This window comes from Desmodus rotundus, chromosome 2 (assembly GCF_022682495.2).
Source record: "Desmodus rotundus isolate HL8 chromosome 2, HLdesRot8A.1, whole genome shotgun sequence".
Taxonomy (NCBI): Eukaryota; Metazoa; Chordata; class Mammalia; order Chiroptera; family Phyllostomidae; genus Desmodus; species Desmodus rotundus.
In genome coordinates this window covers 86,666,901-86,683,139 of record NC_071388.1, presented here as the reverse complement: position 1 = coordinate 86,683,139, position 16,239 = coordinate 86,666,901, and the positions used below count along the sequence as shown (strand labels likewise).

The 16,239-nt window shown below is 38.5% G+C and overlaps 1 protein-coding gene, 1 long non-coding RNA gene and 1 other non-coding gene across 4 annotated transcripts in view; 1 reads left to right on the top strand and 2 right to left on the bottom strand.

Annotated features, from left to right (window-relative positions):
* The window catches only part of MYH15 (myosin heavy chain 15), a 139,167-nt gene extending 128,062 nt beyond the window's left edge, over nt 1–11,105 (top strand). Inside the window, 3 exon segments of the mRNA XM_071220618.1 lie at nt 7,326–7,421; nt 8,350–8,484; nt 10,836–11,105. Coding sequence (XP_071076719.1) covers nt 7,326–7,421; nt 8,350–8,484; nt 10,836–10,850 — 246 coding nt within the window. The 3' untranslated portion in view covers nt 10,851–11,105.
* LOC139440692 (uncharacterized) overlaps nt 1–16,239 on the bottom strand; it is a 41,391-nt gene that overhangs the window by 12,661 nt on the left and 12,491 nt on the right. Inside the window, exons 3-4 of one of the 2 annotated variants that reach the window (XR_011650870.1) lie at nt 14,321–14,377; nt 8,374–9,264 (exon numbers count right to left, since the gene is read on the bottom strand). This is a non-coding gene — a long non-coding RNA (uncharacterized lncRNA). Of the gene's footprint in view, nt 1–8,373; nt 9,265–14,320; nt 14,378–16,239 lie in introns of those variants that run through there. The other variant, XR_011650871.1, reaches the window with a different exon arrangement.
* LOC112320717 (U6 spliceosomal RNA) lies at nt 1,258–1,361 on the bottom strand. Its single transcript, XR_002976434.2, has one exon. It is a non-coding gene; the product is annotated as a U6 spliceosomal RNA (small nuclear RNA).

Sequence of the window (16,239 nt, the reverse complement as noted above, 5' to 3'; positions counted from 1 at the left end):
TTTTCTTTATCTATTCACCCATCAGTGGACACTTAGTTGTTCCCATGTCTTGGCTATTGTAAATAACACTGCCATGAACATGAGGGTGCGGATACTTTTTAGAGTTAGTTATTCTGTTTCCTTCAAATAAATACTGAGAAGTGAATTTCTGTATATATAGTAGTTCTATTTTTAATTTTTTGAGGAAGCTCCACACTATTTTTCACAGTGGTTATGCCAATTTGCATTCCCACCAAGAGTGCACAGAGATTCTCTTTTCTCCACATTCTTATTTCACCAACACTTCTTTTCTTTCCAGTAATGCCATTCTCACAGGTGGGAGGTGATTTCTCATTGTGGTTTTGATTTGCATGTCCCCAATGATTTGTGATGTTGAACATCTATTCATGTACCTGTTGGCCATTTGTCTGTGTTCTTTGGAAAAATATCTCCTCAGATCTTCTGCCCATTTTTAATCAGATTTTTTTTTTGCTTTAGTTGTATGGTTCTTTATCTATTTTAGATATTAACCCTTTATCAGATATGATTTGCAATTATTTTTTCCTGTTCTATAGGTTGCTTTTTCATTTTGTTGATGGTTTCTTTTGCTGTGCAAAAGTTTTTTAGGTTGATATAGTCCTAGTTATTTATTTTTGCTTCTGCTTTTGTTTTTGGTGTCAAATCCAAAAAAATTATTGCCAAGACCAATGTCAAGGAGCTTACTCCCTATGTTTTCTTCCTGGAGTTTTATGGTTTCAGGTCTTACATTCAAGTCTTTAATCCATTCTGAGTTCATTTTTGTGTATGTTGTAAAATAGTGGTTTAGTTTTCTTTTGCATATGCCTGTCCAGTTTTCCCAACACCATTTATTGCAGAGATTGTCCGTTTTCTTTTGTATATTCTTGGCTCCTTTGTCATAAATTAATTGACCCCACATGTGTGGGGGGTTTTCCTGCACTCTCTATTCTCTTTCATTGATCTATGTGTATGTTTTTATGCCAGTACGTACTGTTTTGATTACTATAGCTTTGTAATATCATTTGAAACCAGGAAGCATAGTACCTTCAACTTTTTCAAGATTGCTTTGGCTATTCAGGATCTTTTGTGGTTTCATACAGGTTTTAGAATTATTTGTTCTATTTCTGCACCTTTGGAATTATATTAGAAATTATATTGAGTCTGAAGATTAGTTTGGGTAGTATGGACATTTTAACAATATTAATTCTTTTAATCCATGAGAATAGAATACTTTTTCATTGTTATTTTATTTTATTTTATTTTTATATGGAACGCTTCACAAATTTGCGGGTCATCCTTGCACAGGGGCCATGCTAATCTCTGTATTGTTCCAATTTTAGTATATGTGCTGCCAGAGGGAGCACTTTTTTCACTGTTTTGTGTCAATTCCCTTCACCAATGTCTTATAGTTTGCAGCATATATATTTTTCACCCTTTTGGTTAAATTTAATCCTAGTATTTTATTCTTTTTGATGCAAGTGTAAATAGAATTATTTTCTCAGTTTCTCTTTCCTATAGTTTGTTATTAGTGTACAGAAACAACTACTTTGTTTATTATTTTGTATTCTGTAAATTTACTGAATCTGTTTATTAGTTCTAACAGGTTTCGGAGAAATCTTTAGGATTGCCTCTATGTGATATCATGTCATCTGAAAATAAAAACAGTTTTACTTCTTACTTTGTTCTGGATGCCTTTACTTTTTCTTGCCTTGTTACTCTGGCTGGGACTTCCAGTACTGTGCTGAATAAAAGTGGTGAGAGTGGGCATCTTTGTCTTGTTCCCAATTTTAGAGGAAAAACCTTCTGTGTTTTTCCATTGAGTATGATGCTAACTTTAGGCTTGTCATATATGGACTTTATTGTATTGAGGTACTTTCCCTCTACAGCTATTTTGCTGGGAGGTTTTTGTCATGGATGGATATTAAATTCTGTCAGGTCCTTTTTTGCGTGTGTGCATCTTTTTAGATGATCATGATTTTTATCATTCATTTTGTTAATGTTGGCATATCACATTGATTGATAAACCATACTTGTATTCCTGGAATAAATCTTATTTGACCACAGTATATAATCCTTTTAATGTACTTTTGAATTTGATTTGCTAGTATTTTGTTGAGGATTTTTGCATCCTTGTTCATTAGGGATGTTGACTTTTAATTTTGTGTGTGTGTGTATGTGTGTGTGGTGTCCTTGTCTGGTTTTGGTATCAGGGTAAATGCTGACCTCATCAAAAGAGTTTGGAAGTATTCCCTTTTCTTCTATTTTTTTGGAAGAGTTTGGGAAGGACTGGTATTAATTCTTCTTTAAATGTTTGGTAGAATTCACCAGTAAAGCTATCTAGTACAGACTTTTGTTTGTTGGGAGGTTTTTGGTTACTGATTCAATCTCCTTACTTGTAATAGGTCTGTTCAGATTTTCTATTTCTTCATGATTTAGTCTTGGTAGGTTGTATGTTCTTTATGTTCTAGGAATTTATAATTTTCTTCTAGGTTCTCCAGTTTATTGGCTCTGATTTTTCACAGTAGTTTCTTATGACCTTTTGTATTTTTGTGGTATTAGTTGTAATGTCTCCTCTTTCATGTTTGATTTCATTTATTTAAGTCCTTTTTCCTTTTTTTCTTGGTGAGTCTAGCTAAAGGTTTATCAATTTTTGTTTATCCTTTTAAAAATAAGCGCTTAGTATTATTGAGCTTTTCTGTTATCCTCTTAGTTTCTATTTCATTTGTTTCCACTCCGATCTTTATTTCCTTCCTTCTACTAACTTCGGGCTTCATTTGTTCTTTTTATAGTTTCTTGAGGTTTAAATTAGGTTATTTATTGGAGATATTTCTTTTTTCTTAATATGGGCATTTATAACTATGCGCTTCCCTCTTAGAACTGCTTATGCTGTATCCTCTAAGTTTTGGTGTGTTGTATTTCCATTTCCATTTTTTGCAAAGCATTTTTTAATTTCCCTTTTGATTTCTTCTTTGACCCATTAGTTATTCAGAACCATGATGTTTAATCATATATTTGTGAATTTTCCTGTGTTTTTCTGTAATTGGTATCACTGTGGTTGGAAAAGATACTTGATTTTAATCCTCTCAAATTTATTAAGACTCATTTTATAGCCCAACATATGACCTGTCCTATAGAATATTTCATGTGTGCTAGAGAAGAATGTGTATTCTGTTGCTTTTAACGCAATGTTCTGGATATGTATACTAAGTCCATTTCGTTTAATGGTTTTATGTATCCTTTAAGGACTTTGTTTCCTTAATGATTTTCTGACTGTATGATTTATCCATTGATGAAAGGGGGTTTTAAAGTCCCCTATACTATGCCCTGACTGGTGTGGCTCATTGGATTGGATATCATCCCACAAATTGAAAGGTCCCCAGTTTGATTCCTGGTCAGGGCACATGCCTGGGTTGTGTGCCAGGTCCCTGGTTAGAGGCATGCAAGAGGGAACCAATCAGTGCTTCTCTCCCTCTCTTTCTCTTTCCCTTCCCCCCTCTCAAAAAATAAATAAATAGACTCTATTAAAAAGTCCCCTGCTATTATTTATTGCTGTTTATTTTTACCTTTATTTCTGTTAATATATGCTTTATATATTTAGATGCTCCCATTTGCATAAATATTTACAAATGTTATCTCCTCTTCTGGAATTGACATCTTTATCAGTATATGATGACCTTTTTTGTCACTTATTACAGTCTACCCTAAAGACTATTTTGTCTGATATAAGTGTAGCTACCCCACCATTTTTGGTTTCCATTTGCATAGAATATATTTTTCTATCCCTTCAATTTTAGTCTCTCTGTGTCTTTATATCTGAAGTGAGTCTCTTGTAAACAGCAGATAGAAGGGTTTTGTATCTTATCCATTCAGCCACTCTATGTCTTTTGATTTGATAACTTAGTCAATTTACATTAAAAGTAATTATTCATAGGTATGTACTTATTGTCACTTTATTAATTGTTTTCTGGCTGTTTTGCAATTCCTTTGTTCCTCTTTTTTTTCTCTTGCTTTCTCTGTTTGTAATTTGATTATTTTCTGTGGTGGTTTACTTAGATTCTTTTTGTCTTTTGTGTATCTACTGTAGTTTTTTGCTTTGTTCGTTACCATAAGACTTGCATAAACAACCTGTATTTATAATAGTCTATTTTAAGTTGATAAAAACTTGTTTTAATTCATTCTTAAGCTCTACAATTTTACTCTTCTCACTGGCATTTTGTTTTTGATATCACAATTTACATTTTTATTATCTTGTCCATTTAATAACAAATTTTGTAGTCATATTTTTACTATTTTTGTTTTTTAGCTTTTATAAATGATTTACTCACCACCATTACATTAGGTTATTCCGAACTTAACTATTTATCTTTACCAAAGCTATATTTTCATGTTTTCTTGTTAGTAACTAGTGCCCTTTCATTTCATCTTAAAGAAATCTTGTTAATGTTTCTTGTAAGGCTGGTCTAGTGGTGTTGAATTTTATCAGCTTTTGCTTGTCTGGAAAACTGTTTCTCTCTCCTTCAATTCTGAAGGATAACTTTCCAGGCAGAGTATTCTTTGTTGGCAGGGTTTTTTTATTTTTTGGTTTTTTTTTTTCTTTTAGCACTTTGAGTATATTGTGCCATTCCTTTCTGGCCTGGAAAGTTGCTGCTGAAAAGTCTGTTGATAATCTTAAGGCGGCGGGGCGGGGGGGGGGGGGGGGGGGGGAGTGTTCCTTATGTGCAAAGAGTTGTTTTTCTCTTGCTGCTTTTAAGATTCTCTTCTTGTCTTTAACTTTTTACAATTTAACTATAATGTGTCTTAGGTTTATCTTCTTTTGAATTCTTTGGGCTTCTTGGATCTGGATGTTTATTTCCTTCCCCAGGTTAGGGAACTTTTCAGCTGTTATTTCTTCAGAAAGTTTTCTGCCCCTTTTCTCTTTCTCTTCCCCTTCTAGGACATCTGTAAATGAAAATGTTGGTCTGCTTGATGTTGTCTTATAAGTCCCTTAAGCTATCTTTGCTCTTTCTTATTCCTTTTGCTGCTCTGATGGGATGAATTCCATTGCCCTGTCTTTGAGTAAATGGACCCTTTCTTCTGCTTTGCCTAGTCTGTTTTTCAGTTCCTCTATTGTATTTTTCAGGTCAGTTATTATATTATTCATCTCTGTATTTTCTGTTTAGTACTTTATTATATTTCCTCTTTGTTGGAATTTTTACTTTTTCCATGCATGTTCTCCTGAAATTGACGAGCAGCTTTATGATTGTTATTTTAAATCCTTTATCAGATAAATGATTAACGTTCATTTTTTAAATAAAGTTTATTTTGTTCTTCATGTGGAACATGCTCCTTTGTCATTTCATTTTCCTTGACTCTTTGGGTTGGTTTCTATGCATTAAATAAAGCAGCTACCTCTCGTAGTCTTGAATAAGTAGTATCATGTAGGAGATGATTCTTCTCATTCAACCTTGCCCTAGTCCTTGATTGTCTCCACACACTTGGTGATTGTCTGAGCAGTAGTCATTGTTCTTCATGATTCCCCATAGTTGAGGGTGTCCACAACCTGTCAGTATCCCAAAGGGGAGGATCTCAGTCAGTGCCTAGATGCAGGCTGTTTAGAAGCTAGAACCTCAGGAAGGAGATTTTAAAAGATGCCAATATACCTCTTTAAGAGTAAAAATGGGAGATGGGCATTTCTGTCTGTTTCCTCTGATTGAGGCTTGGGGTGGTAGCCAGTTGCATACTGTTTCTTTTGTTTGATACCATCCCATTGAACCCATGAACACAAACCTTGTGGCCACCAGAGCTAGGCTATCAAGGGATATGTCCTCTGCATAGCAGCCATAGATGCCAGGGCACCAGACATGCACACATACTTCTTTCTCAGAGATACCACCAGCCTGAGGCAAGGCAGTTAGAGATCTTGAAGATAGCACCCAGCAGGCAGCCTCCTCATCTTTGGAGAGGACTGAAGCAGGCCCCTTGATGTTTGTTAAATTGGAAGACTGCCCCTCAGGCTATAGCTACTAAGATAAGCAAATAGCCCTCTTTTTTTAAAAAGTATATAATTCAGTGGCTTTTATTATATCCACAGATGTATGGATAGGTTACCACATTCAATTTTAGAACATTTCCTTACCCCTAAAAGAAACCCCCCACACACTCTTTAGCCATCACCCCAAATCCTCATCCTCCTCCTGTTCCTAGGCAACCAATAATCTACATATTTGTCTCCATATATTTCCTTCTGTTTAAGCCTATGCTCTAACATACTGAGTTTCTAACAAGTCACAGAATGCAATCTATTTTCTCTTGATACTCTGCCTTATAATTTTCTGTTCCTTCTGCAAATATTCCTCTTTTAATGCAAGACTGGGTGTTTCTGTCTGCTGCCTTGGTGTTGTGTTGTGGGGGGATATTGGCTAAACTTACCAAGGAGGAAATAAGGAAGGGAGGTGTGGGGAAATAGGTGATGAATCTGGTTGGTGTGGTAGGAGTTTTGGAGGGCAGTGGAGGGTACATGCAGAGATAATGAAAGCCATTGAAGAAATTGATGTTGATGAAATAGGTAAGGTAGAGCCAGGAAAAAGAAAATTGAATAACAGGGGTAGGTCTTGATTAAGTCAGCATCAGAATCACTAGCAGGTTGAGATACTTTCTTCTTTTGGGAAGTTCAACAGCCCCAATGTGGAGGTACTCTAGTTTAAAGGTTGTGGGAAAGAGGGGGCAGGTAGATCCTTATCTACCTGCTTGTCTGTCCCCTCCTTTCTCCTCCAAATACCCAAAGGCTCCATGGAACACAGCTCAGAAACACTGTCTCACTAGATTTCCTTTCTCCAGCTCAAGTTTGAATTGCATGGTAGCAATGACAATGGACAATGACATCCCTGTAGCTTATGGAATTTTCCTCACTGTGTCTGCTGATGTCCACACCAGAACTCCAGAAAACCACCTTTCCTATTCCATTCGCAAAAGTCAAGGGCCAATTAGAAAGTTCAAAGGAAGATTTGGTTTGATTGGTGAGTGAGAGGTGGCTGAGAGACCACAGGCAGATGTAGCTTAGTGGGATAGGAGGACTGGTGATCAAATTGAAACCGGTGACTTTAACTTCCATTTTAGCAATGGCTGGAACTTCTGTTGTGGATCAGGAGAAATGACTGTTATTCCTCAGAGCTGTATTTACTCATTTCTCAGAACTTGGGACAAGTAGAGTTAAACTCATATTCAAGTCATAATTCTAATACTGTATTTTAACAAAGTTTCCTTACGCTTTATTTCCTCATTTGAGGCTACTCCCAAGGCAGACTTCAGATTCTTCAAATCACCTTCACATACATACCTATGCATTTCAGGCAGAGGAAGACAAGAAAAATCTGAGCAGGATGCAGTCTCTGATGGATGATCTTCAGCTAAAAGTGCAAAGTTACAAGCAGCAAATTGAGGCAGCGGTAAGTGCCTGAGGCAGTTGCAGCCTCATGGATTTCCCAGCCGTTGCTTTTGATTAATGGAGACGTGTGGCCCTGAGCTAGGTATGCAGCTTGTCAGAGAGAAGCAGCTCAGCTTAAAGTCTGTTCTTTTTTTGCAAGCTAGAGTCATCACCCATGGTAAAGTTTTGTGCTACTTTTCCCTCTGGGAAACCAGAGCTCTCTCCCTCGACATCGTGATTATACCTAAACATGTGCATTGCAAGAAATGAGCCAAGTAAGAGCATGGCATCAAGCAGGGATGACACATTTTTTGGTTAGGTAATCACCCTGGAGCCTTCCTCACCCTAAAACCTTGAGTGAGCACAAATGCATCTCACAGTCCTTTTCTGATGAACCTGGACGTGACTGTGCACAAAAAGATACTTGATATGTATCTGCCAATGTTGGGTTATTATCCATAGCTACATGGAATGTAATTGATAAGTGCCGTATAAATTGGCTTATACCTAATAATATCTCTTTAGGGGTTTCAAATTGGTTATTTAAATGATTTGGGCTAAAACACTGTTATATCTATTACCCATTGACCTGTGTAACTGTAAGGCCAGCCCCCTCTGCCCAGTGTAGAATAAAGTGTTGGACTAATGACAAAACAAACAACCATGATTATTCTAGCACATACGAAATCTGAGTGAGCTGTTCTACACCCAGTATGTGGAAAGTGCCGACCGTGTTCTACACTTACAGGGAAAAACAGTTATAAAAATAGATCTTGTGCCTGCTGGAAAGTCTGAATCCCTATATGTCATACCAAAATATGCTATTCCATTTAATATGCAGAAGTTTAGATTCCTTTCACATATTTTCAACTTTCTTATGTCAGAGCAGAAAAAATATGACTATGTAGGCACAGGGATTTCTTTTTTTTTTTCATTTTTTATTTTTATAGGAAACACAAGCCAATCAATATCTTTCCAAGTACAAGAAGCAGCAACGTGAGTTGAACGAAGCTAAGGAAAGGGCAGAGATAGCAGAATCGCAAGTCAATAAACTCAAGATTAAAGCAAAAGAGTTTGGAAAAAAGGTACGTCAGATGTTCAACTCTTAAAGCATGCATATTTAGGGCTCACAGCATTGCATGGACTAGTATTATAAGACATTTCTTGATTTTCTCTTTAAATCCTTTTAAAAAACAGTAACATCAAAAACAAAATCTAATAAAACCTTCCATATTTATTAAATTCTACTTGTCCAGGTAGTAGGAAATGGTAAGCATTTGAGTGGGATGCACACTGTATTTATATTTTCAAATGCTTCATTCTAAGTTAACTTGCAGGCTCTAGAGCCAGAGCCCAAATTCATTTGTATAGAATAGTCAGGAGACCAAGGAGCAAAGATGGTTTAGAAAGCACAGATGGGTCTGCTTGAAGTTCCAAGTGGACTGTGTCTTTGGTAGATAAGTGCATGACTTTGTGCCCTGGGAGACCTGGAGGCTCAGGCTTAAAACTGAGGCAGTAGAGAACAAATGCAAGAGTTCTGCTTTCTAGCCTCCTGCTCTAAATCACAGAGAAAGAAACTTTCTACATCTCTGTGATCCATTAAACTGCCCTAATTTTCCTGGCAAAGTAGTAGAATGACAAAGAACATCGAACAGTAGGCTTGGTGGGGTCAACGTTGTGGTCCTTTAGGGTTGCTCTAGCAGAACACCAGAGACTGGGCTTCTCATAGTTCTCATAGTCTGCAGTCTAGAGAGTCCAGGACCAGGCACTGGCAGGTTCAGCATCTGGTGGGGCCACTTCTTAGGTGGTGCTCTTCTCACTGGAACCCTCATGTGGTAGAAAATGGGGAAGAAGCTCTCTGGGGCCTTTTTTTTAGAAAAAATATTTTTATTTTTATTTTTATTGTTGTTCAATTACAGTTGTCCCAATTTTCTCCCATTGCTCTCCCCCATCCCACCCATCCTAGCTCCATCTACTAATACCATTTACAAGGATGCCAACCTCATGACCTAATCACTTCCCCAAAGCCCCAGCTAATACCACCACCGTGGGTGTTAGGATTTCACAGATGAATTTGTGGGGGGCACAAACATTCAGACTATAGCAGACAGGGTAGTCTCAGCATCCTTATGAACTTTCCCAAGAACAAATAATTTTTAAAATGAGATCTGGCTCTAGGAGAAGCTGATTAAAAGATACTGACTATCCTTGATAGCATGCCTGTAAAGCTCTTGGCACAACGCCTAGCACAGACAGGCACCATCATTTCATTTTTTTAAAATTTGGCATATGCCTGGTTGTCTTTCTTATTTATTATAGATGAATTACTCATAACACCACAAAAATAAGTATATATGGTTGCCAGTAGTAAATACAACCTTAAGGGAGGTCAAAAGAACCTCTTTGGAAGGAGGGACTAAAAGTTGGTATGGTGACTATATTTGGATCTAAATCTGAGAAGTATGAGTCATTGGCAAACTACAGAGATTTCTTTTTTTCTTTTGTCCTCACCTGAGGACATTCTTTCATTGTTTTTAGAGAGGGAGAGAAAGAGAGAAACATTGATGTGAGAGAGAAACATCAATTGGCTGCCTTCTCATAGGTGTCCTGACTGGAAATCAAATCCATGGCCTTTAGGTATATGGGAGGACACTCCAGTCAACTCAGCCACACTGGCCAGGGCCAGCGATCTCTTACTGGTGCTTGCATAGATGTCTCAGGGATAAGTCCTAGGTGGTCCAGTTAAGTGATGTGAACTCTGGCCTCAATTCGAGAAGGTTATGGCATTGGATTTGAAGTCTTCTGTGCAGAGCCTGCCCAGAAACCCCATATCATGAATTGTTTAGGGAAATGCCTCAATGTGCTGCAATTGCACTCAGCTGCAGGAGGTTGAAGGGCCTCCAAAACAGATGTAAAGTATTAGACTTTGTCACAGTTATTCTCAACAAAGAATAAAATGAGCAAAGCAGAAATTGCTTCTTCTGAGAGGCCAAAGATGAATAGGAAAAGTGTTCTTGGCAGTGCAATGACTAATTGTTTCCCATTCACAGAAGGAAAGCCTGGAAATCTCCCAACTATCATAAAGCAGGGGAAAAGGTTTTCTGATAGAATTGTGTGTCGGGGCTGTGGGGCAAATTGGTGATGTGGCTGTAGAGACGTTCCCTCGTGGGGTCTTCTGTAGAGGGCTTTGCCTTCACTGGCGAGGCAAGGCGGGTGGAAAATCAAGTGACCGAGCCTGCCCTTTGGGTGAGTTACTGGTGGGTGTCTGCTTTCTCTAATGCAGATAATTGCCCCAGTTCCCTGGCTCCCTTTGAGGCTAATGAAGAGTTGGCTGAGGCCTGCTCACCTCTGGAAAGGACTGGGCTTGGTTCTGGGCCTATGTTCCACTGAGGGAAATCACAGGAATCTCATAGAACACACTGATACTGTTTTTCAGGTTCGTGAAGAATAAGCGGTCCTTGCTTATGAAAGACAGTGGCTGGAGAGGTGCACATTCCCATTTGATGGCCAACAAGTTAAGTTGCATTTGAAACAAACATTTTAAAAAACATGTTTTAAAAAAGCAGTTTAAAAGAAGTGATTAGAAAAATGCAATAATTAAAGGGAGTGTCCTTGCTTCCAAGGTTAATGGGGATCTTTTGATCCTCAAATACAAGGAAACATTTCACATGAAAGGTTGAATAGATGTAATGTTCTTTTCAATTCTGAAGTTAACAAATGTACTGATACTTGTTCTTTGTTCATATTGCCTCTTAAATAGTAATGTTCACTGGATAAACCCTTAGACAGTTATAGTCCATGATCACTAGAGCATGTTAGTAAACTGTTATTACTGAAGTTAGTGAACTCTGCTTGACTCATCCCTAATCCATCAGTTGACAATTTTAGCCATTAACGGTGGGAGTTGATAAACCTCTCACTAGCACTGTGATTTACAGGTAGTCACAGGTGGGCACTTTGAGCTCCTTTGGGAACCCTTCCTAACTGACACGCCTGTGGGCCACATGCTGGGACAGACTTTACTCACTGGAACAGCTCCTACACAAGACGTCCAGGCAGTGATAGGTGGCACGGGGGCTTTGTGTGGTGCCAGGTTCACTAAGTTGGAGGTGCATTTCCAGAATTCCTTTCTCTGTGTGCTTCTGGTTTGGAGTTGGGTGTGGAGAACTTTTACCAGATTTGAGAAGCAGAAGTGAAGGAGCAGCTGTTTATTTTATGCTCATAAGGTCAGTATACGGCCCCAGGCACTGTGAGAGCTGGCAATTAGCCCAGGCCAGAAGCAGTGAGCTGCTGGAGATCGGCAGCAGCTCCCGGGACCCACAGCTCTCCCAGTGCCTGTCAGCCTCCCTCTTCAGCCCCAGTCTTGGCCAGGCGTGTGTGGGACTCCATGGCAACGGGCACCAGCTTCTCTTGTAGGTCACCCACAGCAGGGACTTGTGGAGGCCCTCAGACAGACATGGATTCCAGCTGATCATCACTCTCCTCACTCCACCTCCAATGCTCCCTCCTGACCACTGGCACAGCTGACCTAGAATGACCTCAGGCTCAGCACCAGATGCAGAGGGGACAGCCTGACATAGACTTCCTCAGCTGGGTCCCGGTTATGTAAGGCTGAATCCCTATAATAAATCCTTATTTTCTCTCATTCTCATCGGTTTGCCTCTCTGGTCTAACACCTACTTCTACAGGTGGCTCTAAGATTAATTCAGGGGCTCAACAGTGTTGAAGGACTCAAGTTCTTTCTTGTCTGCCATTCTCAATGTGTTGGCTTTGGTCTTTAAATTTGTCCTCATCATCACTATCGGAGGACCACAGCAGTTCTGAGGATTTCCTACTCACAGAGTGTCCTATTTCTTTTTAAAGGTTTTCTTTACAATGGCATCCTTTCTACTTCACAGTTATAAACACCTGTCACAACATTGTAGCAAATAAGATTAAACAAAACTGTGCCCAAGGTATGAGATTGTAAAGTTAACGCCAGCTGATAGAGAAAATTGGACCCTGTAGCATTCACACATAATTGAGAGTTGATTTTCTTCTGTAAATTATAGGATTAAAATTTGATTAAGTCACAAAAATCCTGGTTATGTTTTTCTTTCTTATAAATTGATGATTAAAATTAAGGGAAATAGATCATAAAGTCAGCTGGGCTATCCATTTTCTCCTTGCATAAAAATTTATATGGAAATCAAAATTTATTAGAAAACTGATGAATAATATGATACTGAGCCAGAAGAGTGAATCAAATTATCTTCAGAGCTGGGGTCACTCAGCTATGCAAACCTGGTGTTGGGAGCTATAACCCATCTCCAGAAATGTCAGTTCTTGTGTTGACAGGGCCCTTTGCTGCAGGCAGTCTTAGAGATACTGAGATACTTACTCTTCGGGATGCTAAGACTCAGCATACTAAATCTAGATGGTTATTCATATAAAACTAGAGTATAAAACCTTAGCAAATTGCCTGGGTTTGCAGGCTCTGGTATTTCACCTTTTCACTTAAGGTGATTTCTGCTCCTACCCGAGCTCTCACCCATCATTAGTTCATCACATTTTTGAATCAATTCTAAGTGATACATTTCTTCCAAATTCTTGGTGGAAACTTCATCACAGCCTCCTGGGCTGACTGCAGCAAGGAAGTAAATGAATGAGACAATTGTTTTCCATGTTGAATTGGCACCCAGACATTTATAACCTTGATGCCATTAGGTGGTCAGTGAATGACACTTAGGTCTTGGAGAGTGAACGTAATACTGGAAAAGAGAAAGCTTGAAAGTCTCTGCAATGGTAGAACTGTCTGGTCGTGGCAAGCCATCGCCAAATCCCGGTGAGGAAAGGGGAGAGGGAGTCCCTGGGTATTAAGGACCCCGTGAAGTGTTGTCACAGTCAGGTTTTCATTTCCTGGGCTGCCTTGCTCTTCTGAAAGAGCTGACGGCCAAGATAAATGGACTCTAAATGGGTGTTTTCATGTCAGAATAACCATTTTCATCTTAAGTATTGAATGATGGTGGAGTTTTGTGTTGTTTTAGGGGAGGTGGGACTTTAAGCTATTGTTTGCATCTCTAGTCAGAGACCCATGACACAGTTCTAAATTAAGTAGTCATGAAGTCGGGGTCTCCTCAGTCAACTTTAATTTCCCTGCAAGATGTTCCTGAGTTTTTAACAAGTTTAGGCCACTCTTAGCCCTTATTTGTATTCTGATTAACAGAACTCAATAAAAGGCATGTAACAAAAAGAAAATATACAATCAAGCTGCAATTTGTAAGTGAATTCTCAGTCCCCAATGAACCTACAAGTGGCTGAAAAACTATAAAAGGTCAGCAATCTGAGTCTGGGAAGGAACTGGGTATGTTTTCCTTCACTTTAACTTTCTGTACAGTAGATACAGTCCCATGTTTCCTTCAGGAGGGTAAATACTTGGGTGCGCCCTCATCTACATAGTACCATTCTCCACAAATAACAATGGGAGATGAGAAGAGCAACCACTTATTTAAGCGGGTAGAGCCTGTTTAATCACAGGCATTGGGAAAAGCCTGATTGTATTTTTCCTGTTATATTATCCTACAGTCCCTCCCACCTTATTTTCCTCTACAAAAGTCTTGAATGACAATATGTGAATCAGTTAAAACTTCAAAAGAAAAAAGCAAACAAAATATAACCAGAGACATTGAAGTTAAGAGCAATCTAACAATAGCCAGAGGGGAGTGGGGAGGGCATAGTGGGGAGAGGGCTTTTCAGGAACTACTATAAAGGACATATGGACAAAACCAAGGGGGAGGGGGAGATGGGTTTGGCTGGGGTGGGGTGGAGGGGTGGGGAGAAAATGCAGACAACTGTAATTGAACAACAATTTAAAAATATTTCAATTACTTTTTACAGTAGTATTTTTATACTATAAATGTTTTGATAAAGGAAATGTCTTACCATTTTCTTCATGATCGTCATTGCTAGCTCTCTTATCGATGGAGACAGAACTTTGTTCTGTAGGAAAAAAGAGGACAAAATTGAACAAAATACCTTTGCAAACACTCATTCCCCTTTATTCCCACCTCAGAGACAGCACAGGCTCTGTCCCCAACCACCAAGAAGAGCAAAGGTCACAACACAGTGAGTCACATGAATTTCTGGGTTTCCTTGGGCATACAAAAGTTATTCTTACACCATTCTATAGTTGATTAGTGTGCAATGGCAGTGTGTCTAACAAATAAAGTACATGCCTTAATTTAAAAACACTTTATTGCTAAAAAATGGTAACCATCATAAGTGTTTTAGCAAGTTACAATCTTTATGCCATAGTAACAAATCTTTATGTCTTGCCCTAGTAACATCAAAGATCACAGACCACCATAACAAATGTGATAATAATGAAAAATTGTGAAATAGTGGAAGAATTACCAAAATGTAACACAGGTATGAGTGAGCAAATGCTGTTGGAAAAAAATGGTACCAATAGACTTGCTTGACACGGGGTTGCCACAAACCCTGAATTTGCAAAAAAAAAAAAAAAAAAAAAAATCTCTCCTAGAATTTGAACCTAATCCAATCACAAGTATCATTATATTAGGTCAAGGGTTACATTTGTGGGATGAACTGTTTGCCTGTAACCTACCTTTTCTACTTCTGGCCACCTAAGAGATAGGAGTAACAAGTGAGGGGACTAGTCTACCTATTAGTACAATCGCAGGGCTAAAATTGTTGAAACTCTTGCTCATGGTCACTCTTAATATCTTACCTTCAATAATGGCTTCTGCTATGATCAGATTCTCTAACTTGCACAGCAGTGATAGGCAGAAAGCAACCAGACGAAGAGATGTGGGATTGCTTTCAACCTCCCATGACACTCAGAGCCTTCTCGAGGGAATTATGGCATAAGGGGAGCTTCTTGGGGCCTAGATCTACCTTTGCCACTAGTTAGCTGAGTCATCTTAGGTGGGCTTAAGTCTGTTTCACATACATAGTTAGCATTTATGCTAATATCTTGCATTCCAGTTTCCTAATCTGCAAAATATAGAAATAAGGTTTTTCTAGATCTAATTCTGATGATAAAAGTGAAGTCTCCTAAGAAGTCCTATGACCGTGGCATCTTAATATATCATTTAAATTGCCCTGAATAACACTAGTTTATTGCAGAAAATTTAGAAAAAGGTTTTAAACATTTTAAAAGGATTAAAATAAAAGGACACATAAAGGAAAATACTATTTTGGGCAGTGGCCACTGTACATAAAGCTCAAAGAAAGAGAAAACAGAGCCGGGGATTTAAGGAAGTCCATAAAGTACCTGGGCAGGTGAGTAGGGGAGAGAAGCAACCTCTCTCCAAAAGCAACCACTTGTAAAGCTTTAGATTATTTCTTGGCAGCCATTTTTCAATGCCAGATCATTGGAATCATTCTGGACATTATTTTACTGCCAGATTTAATTTTTAAATCTTTTTTTAGTAAAAGCAAAAACTTAACTAACATGTGATGCCAAGTTAATTTACTCAGTCCTCCATTATATATTGAAATAGTAGAAACACTGGAATTAGTGGCAGTGTGCTGCAGTGAACGTGATTATATATAGTTTGGTGTGTCTCAGATGATTAAACTCAGAATAAATTCCTAGAATTAGAATAGTTAGGTGGTGGAAGCATAAAGCATTTAAAAAGATTTCTGATAAATTTTACAGGTGACTTTCTGGAAAATTCAGATGTTTACATGCCCAGAAGCAGTGTAGGTATGCAGCTGTATGTCTCACCTCAACTTGAACCCCCAGGGACAGAACCAAACCCTCCATGGGATATTATCTTTGACAAAATGGATGTATCTTCTTGACCTCAGGACTCTAAGTGCCGCCAGAAGCACTG